At 31.3% G+C, this 23,571-nt stretch overlaps 1 protein-coding gene across 1 annotated transcript in view; it reads left to right on the top strand.

Annotated features, from left to right (window-relative positions):
• The window catches only part of LOC118188507 (uncharacterized), a 237,452-nt gene extending 224,346 nt beyond the window's left edge, over positions 1 to 13,106 (top strand). Inside the window, exons 12-13 of the mRNA XM_085815140.1 lie at positions 7,631 to 7,818; positions 12,195 to 13,106. Coding sequence (XP_085671266.1) covers positions 7,631 to 7,818; positions 12,195 to 12,320 — 314 coding nt within the window. The 3' untranslated portion in view covers positions 12,321 to 13,106. The remainder of the gene's footprint in view (positions 1 to 7,630; positions 7,819 to 12,194) is intronic.
• Positions 13,107 to 23,571: the final 10,465 nt, after the last annotated feature.

The following is a 23,571-nucleotide window of genomic DNA, read 5'->3' on the forward strand; positions in this document are numbered from 1 at the left end:
TAATCTTTACAATCTCTGATGATTCTTGAGAAATGAATATTGTCAAACTGCGGATGCAGAAAATTGACTTTAAAATAAATTTTGCGTAGAGTGAGACTATTAGAGAGTCTGAAAAGACTAAAATCAAGAATCATGTCTTTAATGATTTGTATGTCGTCGTAGCTTTCTTGAATGAATTTTTTTAGTTTGATAAGGAATTTATTAGTACAGGAGTGTAACCAGTTGAGAAGTTTCTTGGGAAAGCAGTCTGAGTCAAAAAAACATTTCAATTGTTTTTCCAATGCAAGTGTATTCAAAGTGGATAAAAATCTCGCATTATTTTTTATTTTGCTTCCCCTTTTTCCTCTCTGCGTTTTGATGCTGTAGAGTTTAAATTGGCTGAAAATAGACTTCTTAGAAGTATCTCTATGACTATGTATATAAGTGTTAAGTCCATATGGATAAAGTGAACGTTGTTTTAGTATATAGAGAGATTCCTGAAAAATTCGTGTTTTGTGATTGGGTATTATATCTAGTATCTGAAGTTGAATAGAGTTGAAGTCATGGTGTTTAAAGTGTTCTAATTCTGCTGTATTAAGTTGTGATGGTGTACTTATTTTAATGCGGTTTTTTTGTGCGTTAAATTTTTTTATTTGAGCTCTATGGTTATTGATTCGAAAGTTAAGATTGTTTTTAGTCTGTCCTATATATTTAATATGTCAAGTACCGCATGTAATCATGTAAATACAGTTAAATGTTTTTCATAGAAATTGTTTTTTGGGTTTACCTGTAGCAGGCATGGCGTTAAATTTTCAAGTTTGTCATCTAGTGGAATGACATTTAGTGATTTCAATATGAGTTAAACTAGCAAGATATAAAAGTAAGGAGGCTGCTAACCTTCAATACAGTAAAGTTTTTGTATAAGAACTTTAAAACTTAAAAAGGATGGAGATAATATATAAAGTGGGTACATTAGGTAAGAGATAAATAGCGCTAATAGCTGCTATTTAGCATATCAAATGTTGTATGAACTTAAATCCATTTAGTGCGAATACAAGTTATTATTACTTGCGCAATTGCTGCAAAGTTAGTTAATAATAATTTATTTCCTAAACAGTATTGATTAATTGATTATATTATCTCCTAAGTTTAATTAAAGTAGAATTATTTTAAAAGTGTGCATCCATACTGGTAAGTTATATTTTGAAAGATGTTTTGAAGTAATTTGAAAGCAAAATGTTAATAATGTTTTAACGGGGACTGGAGTTAAATCATCACGAAGAATAATATATCAATTGTAAAAGGAAAAATTAAAACATGTAATTATTGTCATTGATCGGAAATTAGTTGACTTTTCAAGGGGAACAAACCGACTCCCGTTCAATGAACAATAATTGATAAAAATGAGCAATAATTGATGAACAATAATTGATATTATATGAAAACAATTCTACACTGAGATTATTCATAAAGAACTTCTCAACGCAACTACTTATCAATTAGCCAACCTTACAGAAACATCTATAATAAACAGGATTAAAACTTTTCATAAGAAACTCAATATTACTTTCAATGCAAACTACAACAGATTTACTAATCTTTATGCGATTCCCAAATTCCATAAAACACCATTAAAATTTAGATTTATAGCTAATGGAACTAATAATTACAAGAAAAATATAGACTATTATTTTTCAATTCAACTTAATAAAATCTGTAAATTTATTTTCAATGATTGTAACACTAACCATAACTATTGCTGGATCATTCATAATAACACTCCTGTCATTAATACCATTCATACCATTAACATCCAAAACATTAACTGCTATGATTTTGAAAACTTATATACCTGACTTCCTCTAGAAGAAATCTATACCAGTTTACTTGATCTACCAAAATTTTTCCCTAATATACTCAATATCATGACTCTTGACAAATGGAAAACCTATCTAAAATGCACACTTTTTCATAACTACATCAAATTTCAAAATCAACTTTTTAAACAAGTCAGAGGATCGCCAATGGGCTTACATTCCAGCACCTCGATCTGTAATATCTTTTTATTTCTCAAAGAATTTAACTTCCAAAAAAATCTACAACCACAAGAGTTAAATTACTACAAACACACCTACAGATATATTGATGACCTTATTACAATTAATAATTTTGGTAAAATTGAAAACTCCGACATTTATCCGAATTGTCTTAAACTTAATAAAACTAATAATTCACAAAATAGCATAGACTTTCTAGATCTTCAAATCATTAACTACAAAAAAATTTTACTTTTTGACAAAACAAGAAACTTCAATTTCAATACTAACAAATTAATAAATTGGAACTCCAACATATCCAAAAAAGTAATTAACAATACTATAATTAATCAAATACAACGAATGAAAACTATATGCACAGATACAATAGATTTACAACGCAAAATTTTGATCCTTATCAAAATTCTCAAAAATAATCTAATTCCCTTTCAATTTATCAACCATTGCCTTAAAAGAGCAGGCGTTAAATACTCACTCTAAATCATTTAACTGATAGAGATATGATAATTTATTCCTAAACCTGAGAAGGCGGTATAAGTTGGATGACTGTCAGTTGAAAGATTTGTATATAGTGTAATTACTCAATTGTATATATTGTAAAAAGCTAATTGTCTTCAGACATATACTGTTACTTTACTGTTACTAAAAAAATGGGCCTATTTCCTGCCTTTAGACTGTCTATTAGCTCTTGGACAGCGAAAATGCCTTTTTCCTTTCTTAAATTCTTAATCATTGTGACACGACAATTAGCCAGAAATTAATTAATTTCCATTCACTAGTATTTTCAAAAAAATCTTAACAGAAGGTCTCTCTCAGATAAGAACTCCACAAAATACATCCCTCAAGACTTCCAAGTCCCACCCACATTGCGACACAACAATTAGCCAGAAATTAATTAATTTCCATTCACTAGTATTTTCAAAAAAATCTTAACAGAAGGTCTCTCTCAGATAAGAACTCCACAAAATACATCCCTCAAGAATTCCAAGTCCCACCCACTACCATAAATTACTTCACCCAAGTCTTTCCGACTGATATTATTCAAAGCCCCTACTGCCGCTAAGAATTTTCGGACACCCTATACTTCTGAGTCAGACACGAAGAGAACACTTTGCCAACTCCCCCACTAGAAAGAATGTAAGTTACTTAATACCTTTCTGGCTTTTATATCTTCATGTACATTCACTGATCTTATTTATATTATTTTCTATATTATTTTTATGTTTTCTTTGATTTGTTTTTACAAAGTTTGCATTATTTATCTTTTTTATAATCTTCTATGTTTATTTTCAACTTTACTTTGAATTCGATTTCATAATGACAATTTCCAATGTTTAATTTCTACAAATAATATAGTACTCAAATACATAAAGATGATAGTGTCGGGGACGGTTACTCGAGTTTTACAGGATTTCTCTACAGTAATTGATTTTTACTCCAAATTGAATTGACTAAAATACTTCATGAGAATAAGTTCTTTGAGTAGCAACTATTCGCGGAAATTTTTGGCCTGACTAGAATTGCCGTTTTGGCTTTAACTTATAACTCGAGTAAAGACGAAACACTTTCATATTTACGTATTTTTATCAATTATTGTTCATTGAACGGGAGTCGGTTTGTTCCCCTTGAAAAGTCAACTAATTTCCGATCAATGACAATAATTACATGTTTTAATTTTTCCTTTTACAATTGATATATTATTCTTCGTGATGATTTAACTCCAGTCCCCGTTAAAACATTATTAACATTTTGCTTTCAAATTACTTCAAAACATCTTTCAAAATATAACTTACCAGTATGGATGCACACTTTTAATATAATTCTACTTTAATTAAACTTAGGAGATAATATAATCAATTAATCAATACTGTTTAGGAAATAAATTATTATTAACTAACTTTGGAGCAATTGCGCAAGTAATAATAACTTGTATTCGCACTAAATGGATTTAAGTTCATACAGCATATATATATATATATATATATATATATATATAAGAAAAGGAACATATGTCTGCTTGCCTTCAAAATTGATAAATTTATGCCAAAATAAGTTTACTAGTTTGCTTAATTTGAAGTTAATTTTGCATTTTGATCTCCATCTCAAATTCTTTGCTGACTTTGTCAAATTTTTCATTTATAATTTAACTGGTGCATTATACACATTCAGTTGAAGAAACTGATAAGGGATACTAAATCAAAGGAAAAAGAAATATTTCTTAATCTGAAATGAAATTTAACTATTTTTGAATAATATGTTATTTAAACAAACATTCCAAAAGGAGAGAAACATCCAATACTGAAAACCAATAGCCACGTGGAAAGAAGCAAGGAAAGTCAAAATCGTGCACGTGGTAAACCGAAAAAATATAGAATTACCTCGAAAATGACGGTTGATAGCATAAACCAAATCCGAAAAAATGATGGCCATGTGGAAAGAAGTAAATAAAATGGTGCACGTGGTAAAACAATAAACAGTAAAATATTTGTTGATCAAAATCGTTTTTTGTCATTTGTTGATGAAAATTGTCTTCATTATTTATTGGTGTTTTTTTCATGTTATAAGTAATTACTTGTTTGGACTTTCGGAATTACATTTCTTTTGTTCACTTGTTTCTTGCTTGTGCCCTTTTCACAATATGTCCACTGACAGGAACCGATTTTGTAAGTTACGCCTTAAGCGTACGAAATTCTTGAATCATCTACAGTTTCTACTTAAATGCAAACATCAAAATTTCATTCCCAAATTTATACATGTGAAATGTAGCCTTAAAGCTTCCGTTCACGTTTCAAAAATTTTGCATAAATTCAAATTGGCACTTCTTCGTCACATTATAAGGGACACACGCAAACGTTTATCTAAAATTGAATTTGAATTATATTACCTCCATTTAAAAATTGCTAATTCCACTGAAAATTTTTCCTCATTTGAACATACATCCTGGTCTAGAACCGATACCGTTTGTCAATGGCATAAAAATGTGCTCATTTCTAAATTCCAAAAACTCACACACCAGTCGGATAGTCCCAATTATCTAGCTGATCTTCCCACTGTAAACGTTAACTCCATCGTTAATATCTCCAATAGGAATCTTTCGGAGGATCAGTTAAAAGTATTAAAATATAATTTCAACTTTTCAAAGACATCTAAACCTTCAATTCCTCAAATCATCGCCCGTATAGAGAAAGCCTTTAAATTCTCCAAAATTTCGGAAACGCAGAAGGATACAATCCGCCACCTAATTGCTCATAACGTTAATTTTAACAATAAATCTTTGGGTTCTAATCTTAGCAAAAAGGAAAAATGAGATCTTACGTGAAATTCATTCTGATACTAATATCATTATCTCTAAAGCTGATAAGGGCGGACAGATCGTTGTTATGGACAAACACACATATATTACTGGAGTCTCTAAATTGATAAATGAAGGCCCATACTGCTCGATCCCTAAAGATCCTTCAACTTCGGACCTCATGAAAGTAAAAAGTGCTATTAAATCTTCCCACATTCTGCCAACTCAGTTGAAGAAATCACTTATTCCGCCTATTACTAATTGCGCTAGACTTTATGCTCTTCCAAAAGTCCACAAAACCGGTATTCCTTTTCGACCAATTGTTTCCAACATAGGTACTGCTTCATATCCTTTGGCCAAATATTTAGTTTCCAGATTTTCTCCTCTACTTGATAACAATATTCACACTGTAAAAAATTCTGTTGAAGTCATTGATAAACTTAAAAATATTTCCCCACTTCGTTCCATTATGGTTTCATTTGATGTCAAATCATTGTTTACTAATGTTCCGGTCGAAGGAGCACTAAATTGTCTTGAAACTAGGCTTCGGGAATTTCACTTCACACATACTGAAATTAATGAGTTGGTTTCGCTTACTAAAGTTTCTCTAAGTCAAACCCACTTTGTTTTCCAAAATGCATATTTTCGTCAAGTTGAAGGATTGGCTATGTGTAATCCTCTCAGTCCGGTACTTGCTGACATTTATATGCACTATTTTGAGATGAAATTATTTGATAAATTATCTTTTCGTCTTTGGATTCGGTATGTTGACGACACTTTCGCACTTTTTGACGGTTATAAAGAGGATTTATCCGAGATTCTATCTATTATGAATTCAATTGATCCAGCCATCCAATTCACTCTTGAAATTGAATCCAACAATTCCCTCCCCTTCCTTGATATTCTTATAATCCGCAATGAAACCGATTTTAGCACCACTGTGTACTGTAAACCCTTTGCAGTTTGTTTACCACCCCATGCCAAGTCATGCCACCCTGTTAAGCAAAAAATGGCTTCTTTTTACTATTATGTTTTCCGCGCGCTAAAAGTTTGTTCCTCTGAATCTTTGCTTACCAATGAACTTAATTATTTGAGAGCAGTTGCGATTGACCGTGGATTTTCTCCCGTGATTATTGATAAAGCCGTCAAAAAATTTTCAGATTCCCATCAAAGAAGACATTCCACTGTTAGAAATAATATCAATGACCTTGTCGTGCTTCCATTTTATCCTTCTGTTAGCTATAAAATTGCACGGATTCTCCAGAAATTCAATTTTCAAGTCGGTTTCTCCCCTATTAATAAAATTCACCCTTCGATTCTAAAAGATTGCGTTTCTGTCTTGAATTCTTGGGGAATTTATAGTATATCATGTGAGTGTGGTTTAAGATATATTGGCCAAACAAAAAGAGCGTTGAAGTTTCGTATCAAGGAACATGAATCTTATGTCAAAAAAGGGGAAATTAACAAGTCTTCAATAGCGTATCATAGCTGGACTTTTAACCATAATTTTGATTTTGGGTCTGCAAAAATCATCCAAAAGGCTTCTTCCATAGGCGAATTGGATTTTCGTGAGGCTTTTCACATTCACAAAGATTTAGAAAGTTTAGTTAATGATTTGAAGTCCACTCCAGTCCTTCCTAATGCCTTTAAAATTCTACTGTCTTAATTCAATTGTTTTTGCCGATAGATGGCGTTACCTCCTTGCACTTGGTACTACCAGAGGGTATAAAATCTGTTCAGTGGTTGCTTTCCATTATTTGAAGTTCAGATTTTGAGCGTAATGTGCATTTGCCCCTCGCTCCCTATTTTAACTTCGCTAATATTTCTTTATGCTTGATCAGACAGCCTGGCTCAGTAAAAGTAGGCGGCCAGTGCAACTCTGATTAAAAATCTAGTTATAACCACGTGCAGTGCTGATAAGCACCACGTGTTTCTGTGATTCCTATTTTCTTCTTTCTATGTATTTCTTTCTCCTGATGAGGAGGGACCTTTAGCTGCCCTCGAAATCGATTGAGTGTTTCATTATACCTACGCTAAATATAAGGTTGTTTTTTACGATTTTGATTGTCACATTAGCGTGTTTCTCTTCTAGTCTAACAAAAACTATTTTGTGGAAACCCTAGTTAATGCATTTTCACTGAAAACTGACGTATTTTCGGACCGAAAATACCTCACTTACCTATGTACTATATACATTAGCTTACTAAATTGCCTCACTTACCTATCTATATAGGTTGTGAGGTAAAAATTATTATTTATGCATAGGCTTTGTTACTAATAATACCTTTTTCCCCCCTCATAGGAGACTTTGTAGTGCTTTTATCTACTGGACTTTCATTTTCCAAAGCGTTATGGATAAATTTCCTGAGTGGTTTGACCTGCTTTGTGGGCCTTTATATTGGGATCATAATTGGAGATGATGAAGTTGCAAGGAAATGGATAATGGGAGTTACAGCTGGAATTTTTCTGTATGTTGCCCTAGGAGAAATGGTATGCAGGCTTTGTAATTTTACGATTACAGAAATTGTATGCAAAATAGTCTTGATAATTATCAGAAATATTTTTATTTTTAATGCTAACAATTAAAATGTTGTTATTGTCTTATTATTGATGTGTTAAGTTATCCAGTGAATCTTTGATTCATGAACTTGATTCGTTTCAGAAGATAGTTCATTATTCGAAATATCCATAAACTGTAATAATTTTTTACGTGTGAATCAATGTAAAGGATGAATTAATCCGTTCTTGGATCCCAGTGCTTGCTTAGAGTAATTTGTATGTTTGTTCTTAATGCAAAACCAATGGAATTCTTTAATCAAACATTTGAATTAAATTTTAGTATAGCTCTACGAAGGGAAGTTGACCGTACAGGAGTAGGAAGTGATGAAAAAGGTACAATATGTTATGGTTTGAAAGGGGAATCGTATTCTGTAAAAGTATTTTGTGCTGCTGTCTTTTTTGGATTTTTGTCTCTTTTAAGCATCATTTCCATCTACTAAAGAATCGTGAGTTGTCCTGTTTAGAAATTTCTCCATTGTGTGCTGTTTCTGTGTATATTTTAAACTGTTTCTTAACCAAGACACAACATTGTTCATTGCAAATATTTATGTTACGGTTTACAACTACTTCATCAGGATTATAATGTCTCTGTCAACCTTTGCCGCCCAGGCGAGAAAGTGGTTAGTGACTCTGACTGCCGTACCGAAAGGCCGGTGTTCAAATTACGGAGATGGCATGGATGTAATTTGTCCGTCTCTTCACAGGAGGCAACAGTGGTCCATCTATTATTTACCTGCATAATAAAGTGACCAGCACTTCAGGCCTTAGTAGTGGCCAACGTCTATAAACGGCTAGAGCCCGCCAATGAAAAAAAAAAAAACTTTGCAACTTACTCCATTTTCCATATATTTCGATGATTAAATAACTAGGAAAATCTGCCTTCTTCTTCTGAAGAAAATTTCTTCGACTGTATAAACCACATTCTAGAGTATCATTTGTTGCTAGCTTATTTGTCGGCATCTCGCAAGGCCGACGAGAACTAGTACAATCTGTGCAGCCAGTACCAGATTTACATATAAGCTACAATAGCTTAACACCCCTAAAAAATTGCCCCATATCCCTTATAAAGGACCCTATATCTCAAATAGTGCAGCCGCAATGGGCAAAAGAACTAAGGGGCGGCAAAATTTTACAAATTTAGAGAGGCACTGAGCAGAGACCACACTGGGGACAAAAAGCCCTTTTATCTCGAGATTATTATTCGTCAGCAAAGACAGTTTTCATTTGGTAAATTTGTTTATGATCCAAGGTTCCACTAACTGGGTTAGCTAGAAATCACTGAAGCCTGGCTCTGATACCTCTCATTTTTTTACCAAAACACAATACGTAGTTAGTATTGCGTTTTGGCCTCATGCAAAATAGGCCCAGTACTTTATATAATTGAATTACAATACTAGTACATTGACACTCATGTGAGTGTAAACTTCACTTTTCTTTTGAAAGAGCAAAATAGGAGGAGAACTTGAAAAGATCTACCCTTTTCGAACTGCTATATTATCAGAAAGGGGAATATTTATGGACTCTACACAAGTGGTCAAGAAAGCTTTAAATGAATTAGAAGCCCAAATAAGGAAGCAGTTTTAACTAATTGCAAAGAATACTGTTTGAAACCTTTCTTTTGTGCTCGATGAACCATGTTTTGTTATCATTAATTTCTTCACCTTTTTTTTAATTCCATTTCATAGTTAGGATGTGTTTATATTACTTAATTTATTATTCAGAAAATTAATCCTTAATTTATATTTATTTGTAAGCATGTTTATTTTTTAATTTATTTTATTTTTTAACTTTATTTTATTATTAATGTTATTATAATTATTTTTTCAATTGTGATCCTAATTCAAAACCAAGGTTAGTTCTAATATTATAATTAACAGAATTATAATTAACAGAAAAATACTACAGTACAAAGTCCGAGACACGAACTCGTCGGGGCTTTGGGATTTTTCCCGAACGTGTGATGAAATCTAGTAAGAGGAAATTTAGAAATTAAAAAATTAAAAATATGAAATAAAGAAGAATTTATGACTTTAAGGGAACCAAAATTTAAAAACAGAAATCGGAACTCTCCACATTTTATTAGGAAAGAATATCAAATGCACAAGCGAAAAACGTGAAAAAAAAGTTTTAAAAAAAACAAAGGGAACTGATGATCCAGAGGTCCGAATTTTTGATCATTCTGGATATTGGACGATCGGATTTCGGACTTTATACTGTATTAACGATGTACTTGTATTTTCAAATAATTTAGGTTGAAGCATAAGTTCAATTGGCTGTTCAAATTAAACCAATATTCAAAATTAAATGGAAATGCTGCAAATAATGAATATTATTAGAAGCAAAGAAACTATATTTTGAGAAGAGTTGGCATGTAATAGTGGCTGCACACTTGACTTATTTTTTGTCACTGAATGAGTTAATTTTAATGGATGATTTAACAATTTAATATATTATTAAATTGTTATAATACACTGCTGGCCACCGTAAATGCAACACCCTGAAGGAAGCATGCAAATAACATGAAATTTACAACATGCATTAGCGGAGGTGAGATATGCAAATGATTAGAATTTCAGCGCAGACGCACATCATGCGCGCCTGTGGCGCCACTTCAAAGCACTATTTAAGGCTTGGAGTTTTCGACGATTATTAGATGTCGCTCCTGTAATTGTGTTTTTCTTGTGGGTTTTTTTTTTTTTTTTCAAAATAACGATCAATTATGCCTCTTAGTAAACAGCTATCATCGTTTGATCAAGTATCCAAGTTTGATAGAGAAAGGATAGTGGCCTACCGAGAGTGTGGATTATCTTTCAGGGAAATCGGTAGTCATGTTGGACGAAACCAAACAACTGTAATGCGGATATGTGACCGTTGGATGCAGGAGGGAACGACCGACCGACATGTTGGATCGCATCCACCTCAGTGCACCACTTCACGTGATGACAGGAACATTGTGCGCATGGCAATGACGGATCGCTCAGTCACATCACGAACCATAGCAAAGCACATTCAATCTGTAACGCATCATCCAGTGTCTGCGCATACCATTCGACGCCGTTTACAGCTGTGTGGTCTGTCTGCAAGACGTCCATTGCTTCGTCTGCCCTTGACGCAGAACCACAGACGTCTCCGCCACCAATGGTGCGATGAAAGAAGGATGTGAACGGTAGAATGGAATGAAATTGTCTTTACTGACGAGTCACGCTTTGTCTGCAACACCACGATGGTCAGATTCGAGTCTGGAGACACCGCGGAGAGAGGATGCAGAACAGCTGCGTTATGCAACTCCACACTGGTCCTGCACCAGGTATTATGGTATGGGGCGGTATTGGATACCACTCTCGCACTCCTGTAGTACGCATTGCCGGTACTTTAAACAGCCAGCGCTACATCTCCGAGGTGTTGGAGCCAGTTGTCCTTCCTTACCTTCAGGGCTTGCCCACAGCCATATTTCAACAGGATAATGCGCAACCACATGTGGCACACATTGTCCAAGGATTCTTGGTCAATCGCCAGATTGAAATGCTTCCTTGGCCGGCTCGCTCTCCGGATCTTTCGCCGATAGAAAACATGTGGTTCATGGTTGCTGAACGATTGACCCAGATTATATCCCAGGCTACCACACCAGATCAACACTGGCAACGTGTGGAAGCTGCTTGGTCTTCTGTACCCCCAAGAACACATCCAAAGTCTCTTTGAATCAATGCCGAGGCGTGTGGCTGCGGTGATCTCCAATAATGACGGCTACTCTGGCTATTGATTTTGGAAGGAACCACACTTCACAGAAGTCTATAAATTTAATCATTTGATACTTGGTCAACATGTTATCTACTAAATAAATTTTGTTGTGATATCTCTTGTCTTTCTTGGTGTTGCAATTTGGGTGGCCAGCAGTGTATAATGTACTATAGATTATGTAATTTAAATTGTTTACTGTCCCATTTCTTAAATAAATTCCGTCAGAATTGGGCCAAATTAGTTTTGTTGTTGAAGAAGAAGGACGATGGCAATTATCGAAACTGATAATGTTTTGCATAATATCTACACTAAAGTAAGGCTGCTGTTTAAACTAACATTGAGTTTTCCACTGGTGTGTTTGTCTTGTGATTTGAACTCACAAATGCCATCTGCTACCACTGGAAGCCTTTACATTTTCTATAAATAGTTTTGTTTTACGCTGATGATTTGTAATTCTTGGGGGGGGGGATTTGGGTCCAGTTAATTGTTGATTTTAAAATTTAATATTACAGCGTAATTGTATTATTGAAAAAAATTATGTCACTTAAAAGTTATTTTTTTCTTTGTAGCTTCCAGAACTCAGAGAGCATCAACATGGGAGTCCTGTAAAGATGCTTTTAATAAAAAACTTAGGCATATTAGCTGGAATAACAATCATGCTTGTAATATCGATCTATGAACACGATATTGTTTGATTATACAAAAGTGAATACTAGTGCATATCAAACTATGATGCTTTTACGCATGTATAATTTTGTGCAGATAAAAGACTGCCATGCTAAGTCTTCCAGTTCACTGATGGTGATATTATACGCTGCAGTAAATATATCACAGCAGAATCTTAAATTATCTGGGCAAAATTATATGATTTGTTTTAAATATGAAATGTGATAAATGTATTAATTACTGTGACAGTAAATGTTGTATAGTTAAGTAATGCATATTTGTTTATGGTCTGCAATGATATTCATGTTTTAAAAGCATGTTTTATTTTTATTAAAGATATAGATTTAGCTTTATTTTACTAATATATGATAAAAAATCTTAAAATCTCCAGAATGTTATGACAGAGTTGGTTGACATTCCAATGATCAGAATCCATTTCATTTTTATCACAACTTATCATATTATTTTAACTTATATGTTGTACACACTTCCATCTACCATTTTATGATAACGGTCACAGAACTCACATATTTGTGTTTGGTAGCTTGTAGAATGAGAGTTTTAGTCCCAACATGAACAAAATTTAGAATGAACATTCCTTCCAAAATAAAGTTTTAGATGTAAAGGAAGCATGCCAACTTGAAATTAGTCATTAATGAACCTGAAAATGCCGTTAAGTTTTCGCATGTCGTTTGAGAGAATGTAAGTTTCACGATGCCTGCCAAAAACATAGCGGAAGAAAATGTCTTGGAGAAAACAAAGCAAGGCAAAAAGATCATCGTACCAAAAAAAAAAAAAAAAAAAGGAGAAAATAATTTTCTCTCAGAAATGCAAAGAGTATAGAACATTGTCGAAAATAAAGCGGTTCAAAAACATCGTCGTAGAAAAGACCGGGGTAAAAAAGAAAGCTCCTACAAATCATTGCATGACAATAATATTGCAGACATATGTTTTTTAAGCTTTAAAAGTTCTAAATGTATATTCCCATAATGATTTATGAGAGCAAGAAGGAATGAGGAACATTGTTAATTCTATAGGTACTTTTCTGTTATCGTGACTGGAGTCTGAAATGTAGGTAGGCATGGATGTGTGTGTTCATGTATGCATATATAAAAGTATGCATGTATGTGTGTGTGTACACAAAAGAGTACCGTTCTATATTTCATATTTTTTATATAAGTAGTATTTTTTGCTAAAAACGGCAAGAAGGAAACTTAAGCATTCAAAAATTGAAAGTGAACTAGTTATTTAAACAACTTTAAGTAAACTGAACTAATTAATTAAACAGTTTTAATATAGGTTATTTCATGCAGTTACTTGTCTTCCCTTTTCTAATCTTTTTTAAACTATAATTTTCTTGAAAACTACCAGGACACCTTTATAAAAAGAGGTTAATTAAATAATGAGCTTTAATAATTAAATACATAATTTTGAAGTTCTAATAACTGTTATGCATAGCACTGATGTTAAACTCATTTTCACTTTTCAAATTCTTAAGTTTCCTTCTTACTTTTTTAGCAAAAAAATTAATTAATCCCAAAATACGAAATATTGAAGTAAAAGCATTCTTCATTCCTTCTTGCACTTACAAACTATTATGAGAATATATGTTTACAACTTTTATTTCCTGAAAAGCACGTGTCTGCTATATTATCATGATGTGATCATTTCGTAGGTGCTTCATTTTTTACCACGATATTTTCTACGACAATGTTTTCTGTTTGCTTTCTTTTCTTTCACTATGTTTTGTACAATGGTGATTTTGCCTTGCATTGTTTTCTCCGCGACGTTTTCGCCTGTAACCGGGTCTCTCTTCTTCAGCCCCTAATATTTTGTAATTAAAGAGCAGCCCCTAATATTTTCTTTTTCTGAAATATGGATGAATTAATGTTATGTAGTCTTATATTATTACTTAAGAAACATTATACTACCAGAAAGTTTGGAATTCATGCAGAACCGCTTTTAAACATTTTGCTGCCCTGTTCAATTAATCTCTGTGGGTTCTAAATTATATTGCCCAGCACCACTCTAAATTCTAAGCATTTTGCCATCTCTAAATTTTGCTGTTAAAGCCTAAACATTTTTGCTGCCCATAAATTGTGCTGCTAGGTGCAACCACATGTGTTGTATAGGCTCTGGTGCCGGCCCTGACTTAATGTTAAATTTCGTAGAGACTTTTTGTCTTCCAACAAAAATGAGCTTAAATTTTTGCATTTGTTTATAAAGATGTGCCCTGTACTGAAATTAAAATATTAAATAAATAACATTACATATATTTTATCAACACTCATGCATGTTCCAGAAGTTATTGAAATAAATTGCTTCACAAATGTAACTCAAGAAATGATTGCACAGGGCTTTGACCTAACATCGTACTTACAATGGAATGTATCCAATTAAATAATTATTACCAATAAATAACAAATACTACTCTTATTTAGAATTTCAGTTGTCCTCTTAAAATTCTTGTCCTTTATTTTTAAGGTGCAGGCACTTGTTCCTTTGTAATTTATTACTTGTACATCTGTTTATTTATTTGTGTATTGATATTTATTTATTCATGGATAAAATTTATAGCAATTTTTTTAAACTAACATGCTTATTTAAAAAGAAACTGGCTTTAGGTATTGATAAGCCCTTTTGAAAATTCTTTATAGAATTTTATTTAAAAAAAAATCCGATATTAAACTTCTTTAAAATCCTTTAGGATTAAAGCCTAATTTTCTATAAATTAGATTAGAATTCTATGCAATTTCAGATATATTTTCTATAATCTATATATCTACACACCTATAGAATCTGTATACGTAGAGATTCTATAGATGTGTAGGCATATAGTGATTTGAGCAAAGCTTCTGTAAAAAGACAGTACAGTTTTTAAAGCTTTCACACATCTTGCATAATGTCTATAGGATCAACGAATATAATTCTACTGAAAATATCAAATCCAGTATATGGAAAAATGGGCTACAATCCTAACTAATTCAAATATGTTTGTTTCCATTAATTTTCAATAAAAGATCCTATTTGAGTGTTTAAAAACATTATAAAATCAACAAAGTTTTCTTTTGGGAAAAAAAAAGAATGAATTACGTTTCCATTTTTTTACAGAATTTGTTCACCTTTTACTAAATTTTGAAATTATCTGTGATATGGAAAGGCTTTTAGAACAGGTGGAAATATGTAAATAAAAGTAAATACATTTTAAATAATAATAATTCTTAACTAAAAGTAACAAACCATTTGTCTTATCAGGAATACATATACAAAAACTAAAAGTATTAATTTCAGAAATTAAAATTTATAATTAACAGCATAGATTTAATCTTTTTAATTAGTTTTATGATTTAAACTGATTTTATGCTTTTATGAGATTTAACTTTTGTATTATGTAAGCAACACAATAAAAATCGCAGTACAAATTGTTACATAAATTTAGAAGCTAAAATCATTAAGCTAGAGGAGGGAAAAATGGAAAATTTGCTCTAAAAAATGATTCAGTATTTATGAACAAAACATGTTTATTTTTCTTCTTTTATAGCCCGTATTATCAGGAAATAAACATTTGTTTTGATTCCAGTTTAAAAAAAAAAAAAAAAAAACAGATATCTGTGGATTATCATTGTAAAACGCTTTATAAAATTTTTATATGATTTTGCAAAACAATATTTCTGTAAAATTTTGTTCTGTGGAAGCTTTGTAAAATGTCTACATAATTTTATAGAATAGCATTTCTGCAGAATGTTATAAGATTTCTGTATTCCTGTAGGAATTTCAATAAAGTTCTGTCAGCCTTTTTGAAGAAATTCCTAGATACATTACAATGGGCATAATGTGTATCGTTTTCAGAATAGAATTATTTTTTAATATTGAGCAGTTAGAAATGTATAATATTTGTCACTAATATTTTAAATAAAGATTTTTTTTTTTTTTTTTGCATCAAATTAAAAATTTGAGTAGAATATTAACACTGGCTTATTTAGGTGTACTATTCAAGCTGTTGAATATTTAAATCTAGAAAAAGTAATTTAATTTGAATATTTGTTTTATCATTTTAATAATGATATATTTGTTTTATCATTTTAATAATGATAAATCTTAATTTTTAACTTGGTGAAGTTTCATTTGCTAACTAACATTTCTGATTATGAATTTTTTCTTAAGCTTCATCTAATTAAGTAAGAAAATGTTTGCTTTAAAAAGTTCTAGGTTTTGAGGTTTTTATGCACACATTCATAATATTTCTAATTCAACATTATTGAATCAGACATGAATAGTAGATGCAGCAAATTAGGTGTAAAATTTTCTTTAAAATTGCTTCGTTTTTATCAATTTATAGTCTTTCTTAGTTTTGATTTTTTAATGTATTAAACTTAAGTAGGATATCTAAAAGATTGTGTAAAATTACATAAAAGTAAAAAATTCAAAATTCTGAAAAATAAATCTCTAGAACAATAGTTTTAAAATATAGCTAATTTTTTATGTTTAATGATTATTTTGAAATTTTTAAAGTCTGAACTTTTGTAATGTAAAAAATATTAAATAAATTCTTTGTTGTTTTTCTTGTCACTGGTACAAACTAACTGTATTGGAGAGGATATATTAAAGTAGCAGGTAAGCCTATTACCCTTTAATAAAATCTAAAAAATTCTGTATCCGTTAAGCATAAGCTGATTAGGAAGTTTAGTGTATTTTTAATAAAAAGTTAGCATTGTTTTGAAAATTTTCATGAACAACTAACAAGCATTTTTACAACTCAATTAAATTTTTTAGAAGCATTTGAGTATTGTCTTTATTTATTCATTTCATCAATTCTTGTTTTTTTAGTTCTTTTCATTTCATTATTTATTTGGTGCAATACATTGCAATTTACTAAAATGCTAGTGAAGTATATTTTTATAAAATTATTCCACATAAATATATCCTGTAGTTATTTTTCTTATGCTACTCTATTTTCATTTGTTATTTTTCTTTTGTTTCACTCCAAATTTTATACATTTTACTAGCATTCATGAAATTTACAAAATCTTATAGCATTTGAGATTGAAGCAATTAAAAATAAATATTTTACTTCCAGAACTTTTGAACTGTGAATTGGGAAAATATTAATTAATTCATGTAATACCAATAATTATTGCATATGGTAGCCCTTCAACAGAAGTGATTTGTGAATTATTTATTACTCTTATTGAATGAAGTATTGTCTACTTAATATTTAACACTGAATTTTTAACTAAACAGGCGAAATATTAGTTGAGTACTTTTCAAACAATAGATGGCTCTAAAGAATTCCATATTTGTTAAATTTAATACATTATAAAATATTGCAGAATCGGTAATAACTTATCTTTTAGGATGTTTTTATATATTTAAAATACATAATGTAGGTAATGTACATGATTCCCATAATGAAACTGTTTTCAAAGTGAAATGTTGAGAAATAAAGAGTATGTAATATCTGACATTATTTAAATACAAAACGTTTCCATAGTTATTTAAATTTTAGAACTGGGTAAATATGAACTCAGAAATGTGATTAAATAAATTTTCAATAAAACTTTTTAAAATCAAATTAAAATTTCAAGTAGAATTACCTCTGGCCTATTAACACTAACAAGAAGTAAAGCAAGTTCTTTCATACTCTGAAATTATTTGAATGATTTAAGAGAAAATTTCGGTGTATGTAATTTAATTGGAAATTTTATTCCAAGTGTTACATTAAAAAATATCAAGTTATGAGCATATTAATTTACATATTTCTTAATTTCACTATCTGTGTCAGATATTCACTTTAATCAAGTTTTATATATATAGTACATATATGACTTATAGTACATATAGCAGAAATCAAGCATAATTTGACTTACATTGTGACTGATGTAATTTAAAAAGATTTTTGCATGTTCCTAAACAATGAAATTTTAGTGTTTTAGGTTTAAGGTAAACTTGCAATGATTTTCATAATTTTATTGTTATGTCTAGTCTTGTTTTAAAATTTTCTTTCATGAAATGCAAATTGTTTTTGTTCTGCATTTGTAAATATTCTTGTAATGTAGTTTAATGCATCATGTTTGTTGAAACTAATGCAATATATCAATAAAGTATTTTACTTGAATAAAACGGAGTTCTTTGCATTTTTTAAAAAATTGTAAGTTTTAATGAAAATTATGTATTTAATAATTACCATTTATAATTAGGGCAATTAATATTTAGTACTAAGTTTTTAGTATCAAAGATATTCAAATGCCGTCCAGCCGGTATAGTGGTTAGCGACCTTGACTGCTGTAGCGATGGGTCGGCTTCGAATCTTTGAGAAGCCATGTAACTGTCCATCCCTTCATAGGAGGGAACCGTGGCCACCTATTAGGTGCTTCCATAATGAAATGGTCACCACTTTCAGCTTTTGTAGTGGGCTAATGGCTATTAAATAAAGCGTCCGGCCATTTCAAAACACATATTCAGCCACATGCTTCTTTTATAATTTTTTATAAATGTTCTTCTATTTACTAGGAAGCATGTGGCTGAATATATAATAACAACGTTTGCAAATGCAAACGTTGGCACAAAACTACTAGGTGAAGACAACCCTAACTATACGCAAAATTCATGGAAAGAAAATGAATTTATAATAACAGTAATGTATCAGACAATATAATATATATAGTGTATAATGTACACATTTCACAGAAAAATAGGATGGACAGTTCTATACTGTTCTTTACTGGGCTATTTGAGTTTGATTAAATTTAACTTGCGTTTTTTATGTCTCGAATGCCCGAATTAGGATGTATGTTAGATTTATACATCGCGCTGTTCTAACATAGGTATTCTGAAACAAAATCGGACTTTTTTACATAGATTTCTGGAGTGATATTTCTATATATTTTTTCCTATTTCGATTCTACCGCTCAAATTATGCCCAAGTTTTGTAAAAATCGCGCGAATAGTTTTTTAAAAAATCAGCTCTCAAACTAGGTTACTGAAACCTCCTTATTGTTAATTCAATTTTGTATATATTTATTATAATAGCTCTTTTTTATTATTAAACTTACTTGATTCCTCCTTTCATAATTCGAAATTTAGGTTCAATCCAAATAAAATTCGTAGCTATTCTTCTTATTTTTTTTAATTTGTATTTTTTAGTAATTTTTATAAATTTTTCGAAAAGTTTTCAAATTAACCTATAAAATGTTTGCGATCATCTTAAAGTAGATGTATTTCTAAGCTACCTGAAAGAAATAAGAGCGTTTTATTCAAAATTTCCTAAGATATACGTGAAATGACATTCTGGCGCGTTCAGAAATTTTGCATTTTTGCTTTAAGAAATAATAACGGCAAATGAGGTTTATGCTCTTTGTTAAAATTTTTTGAAAGAATGAATGATGTACGTTTTTTCTGTTAGTTCACAATGGAAGGGAAAGGAAAATAGGTTATCCTAAATTAAGAATTTTTGTCAAGGGAATTATGCTTGGTGCAAACCAAAAAAAAGTGCACCAAGATAAATTTTTGAATATCTCGGTAAGTTTCCTACCAAATTTTATAAAATTTAATATTTAGGTATAATCTAAATCTCAGAATCGAAATACGTAAAAAAATGCATACCTTGTTTTAGAAAAGGCCCGATTTTGTGTCAAAATAGCTATGTTGAAATAATGCTATACATAAATCTAATATAAACCCTAAGTCGCGCTTTCGAGACATGAAAAACGCAAGTTTAATTTCATCAACCGACCCAGTAGAACGGGAGGTATACAACTGTCTTTTTTTTTTTCCCCTCAGAGTGTACGTAGTGGTGAAGGTGTGCGCAGGGCCGAATTTGTGAGGTTCTCTCCATGTACACTGCTCAAAAAAAAAAATGGGACAGTGCTATATCTCCCGTTCTACTGAGCCGATTGACAAAATTCAAATTGCGTTCTTCATGTCTCGAAAGCGCGACTTAGGATATATATTAGATTTATATATAGCACTATTCTAACATAGGTATTTTGACACAAAATCGGACTTTTTCTGAAATAACATACCAATTTTTTTATATATTTCGATTCTACGACTCAAATTACGCCTAAATATGAAATTTTGTAAAATTTGGAGCGAAATTTCACAAAAATTATGTTGGCACTTTTTGTTCAGTTTGCGCCAAGAATAGTTCACTTGGCGAATGTCTTAATATATGGCAACCTTGTTTCCTTTCCCATGAGAGGAAAAAAAGTCACCATCATTCTTTTTTCCAAATAATATTCTTTATATATTTTTTATTATAACTGTTATTATTTTAAGTAATTTTTTTCTTTTTCGAATTTTATTTTAATTGTTTAAGTTACATTTTTTTCTTCGAATAACTGTTTTAAAAATTTCTATTTACCTATTTAAACTGCGTCAATAACGGTGCAGCGTTTAATTTTTTTTCAAATAGTTTTCTTTATATATATTTATTTGTCATAGTTATTATTTTAGGAAATTTTTAAATTTTTATACTTTTATTTTAATTGTTTGTGTTGCATTGTCTCTTCAGATAATTGTTTTAAAATTTTCTATTTATTCCTTCGAACTGAGCATTTTAAATATATTTATTAATATAAATTTTCCAGAATTTGATTTTATTTATTTGAATTGCGTTTCTTTCCGAAGAATATTTTGTAACCCAGACTATGATGCAATTGAAAACTGCATATATTAAAAGAGAAATTACAGTAAAACACAGTTAACACGCCTTTCAATGTTCCGTTCAGAAAAGAAATATATAAATAAGAGAGATGTATAACGGACATTTTAACATAGGATGACTTGCATACACTGCTTTAAACAGTTTAATCATTGTGCCCATTGCTTTACACAGTTTTATCCTACATTTGGTTTCTTAAAATGTCATTCATATTTTAGTCAAATATTTTATTTCTGAAATCGCAAGAATCAAATATCATAAGATTAAAAAGTTTTAAATTAAAAAAAAAAGTAGAAATATTAAATTTTACGCAAAAATTTATTTTTTCTTTTCTTTTTCTTCAGGCATTCTACTTTATTCTTGTTTTTTTTCTTTAGGCATTCTGCAAGTATATTAAAAAGCATCCAACTTTTCGAAATAATCTTGGTATTTCTGACAATCATTTTAAATAAAGTTATCGCCTTCCATTTCATAAAGGCCCACAAACGGCCGAGCGGTAGAGAATCGTTGAACACTGGTAGTTCACTCCGGGGTTCGAATCCCGGTAAACGGGCTGGTTACATGGGCGTTTTCGTGAATTTTCTCATGTGTACCGTGTATGCTAGCTGGTTTCTCTTAGAAAGTTCATCACGAAGTATTTGGTCAGAGCCTTTATCAGTCTTTAGAGGCTAAACATTTTGAAGGTATGAGATGAAAGGAAAGTCTGGTTTCATCAAGAGGTTTTGGTTTATTTAATTATGCCTAAGGGAAGGGATGCCTTCGTGGAGGACTTTCTAAGGGAAACTGGCTCGCATACACGTTACATATGGGGAAAACCACGAAATCGCCCATGCAGACAGCCCGTTCGCGGGATTCGAACCTCGGACCGAACTACCAGTGTTCAGCGATTTACCGCTCAGCCGCTGTTTCATCAGGAGGAAAAAAAAACGTCTTTAGGTGACATCCACATACATCACTGGATAAACTTCTGAATCTTCAAACAATTCGACTGAGAAAATCATGGGATTCTCCATTAAAGATACGATATGATGTTCTATAACGTAATTTAAATTTATACAACCATATAGTCTACAACCAGTCGCTCTTCACTTTTATCTGTAATGATATCGTTTTTGTCTTTGTGGTGGTGGTGTACACGTCCAAGTGTTTCTCTTTGAACACCTAAATTCTTTGAACTATCCTGAATGTATATTCAAAAGCGTCCAACGTTTTGAAACATCTTGGTATGCCTGACAGCCAAATTTCCCTGCAAATTTTTGCTTACATTTCTTCCTAATTTTCTTCTTTCCTTCTACAATTATTTTCAGTGCTCACACAAAAAAATTAAGATTTTTCGATTCCTAGACTTCCATAAATTTTGCATTCTTGTCAATTTTTTTAAAATATCAATTGCATCAACTGCGTTTCAGCTGAAGACAGCTTTTTATTTTCTAGACATTTTAACTATAAACAAAGTATAGAGCAAAGTCCAAAGCATAAATATTTTAATTAAAAGATTTTTGCTAAATGACAAAGAAATCAAACAGTCCAGCAGGGTTTATTCTGTACCACCGAGTAACCCGATTCTTATATCGGCTGAAACAATCTAAATCATATTAAAGATCATGTTTTTTTATACAATCTATAACGCGAGAGAAAAATTAGCTTCTTAAAACATTTTTTTAAGAGGATTAATATAAAATATTATATTTAAATATATATATTTTTAAAGCTGGGACTTGAACCAAACTGTCAGACTTTTAAAGTTTAATTTACATGGTGGTTATAATTAAAGTTCCAATTTGAAATGGTCATAAAAGGAAAACTACTGGACCAAATGTTATCAAACTTGGGAATCGTGTAAAGGAGGTTATGGGAATTTATTTTCCGCGGGAAAAAAAAAAAAAAAAGAAAAAAAAAGAGTTCAAAAACTCACCACCAGTGGAAAAATGGCGCTGTATACAATATTGGTAAATGAAAAAAGACATGAAAACATCTGTTTAAAATGTGTTTAATAGTTTCCGAAACGTGTTACGAAGTATGTTCAATGTAGCGTTCAGCATTTTCCGAGAGCAAGTTAAATCCTGTTACTGCATTCTTAACAGCAGTTCTTAGCATATCACGAGGAATGTTACGGACATTTTTCATTTCTGCCAAATTGTTTGGAATATCACCATAAACAGTGCTTTTGAGATAACCGCATAGCCAAAAGTCACAGAGATTGAGGTCTGGTGGGAAGAGGGGAATTGTCGGCCTATAAGACGTTCATTCGTGAAATGTTTCCTAAGAAACTGTGCGACGCACGTGAGGTGGGGCCCAGCCCTGTATAAAAATCGTAGTATCTAAAATGCCATGTTACTGCAGTTCCATGCAATTCATGTATCACGAAACATTTTAACATTGACTCTAAGTGAGCTGCAATCACAGTGGTCCAGCTGTCGCCTGCTCTTCAGAGAAAAATGGTTCAGTTATAAAACTAGCTGTCATTCAACACTAAACGGTGTGGAATGACTGCTATGCAATCGAATGCAGTAGGAGAATGCAATGGAACTAGATAGATAACATGAGGGATTTCTTTGGCCCAAATCGATCAAAAACGTTCTGAATCAGTATCTTCATGTTTTAGTGCCGAATTCAGG

This window comes from Stegodyphus dumicola, chromosome 4, assembly GCF_044657685.1.
Source record: "Stegodyphus dumicola isolate Sdum_Otavi_A_Nest chromosome 4, ASM4465768v1".
NCBI classification, from domain to species: domain Eukaryota; kingdom Metazoa; phylum Arthropoda; class Arachnida; order Araneae; family Eresidae; genus Stegodyphus; species Stegodyphus dumicola.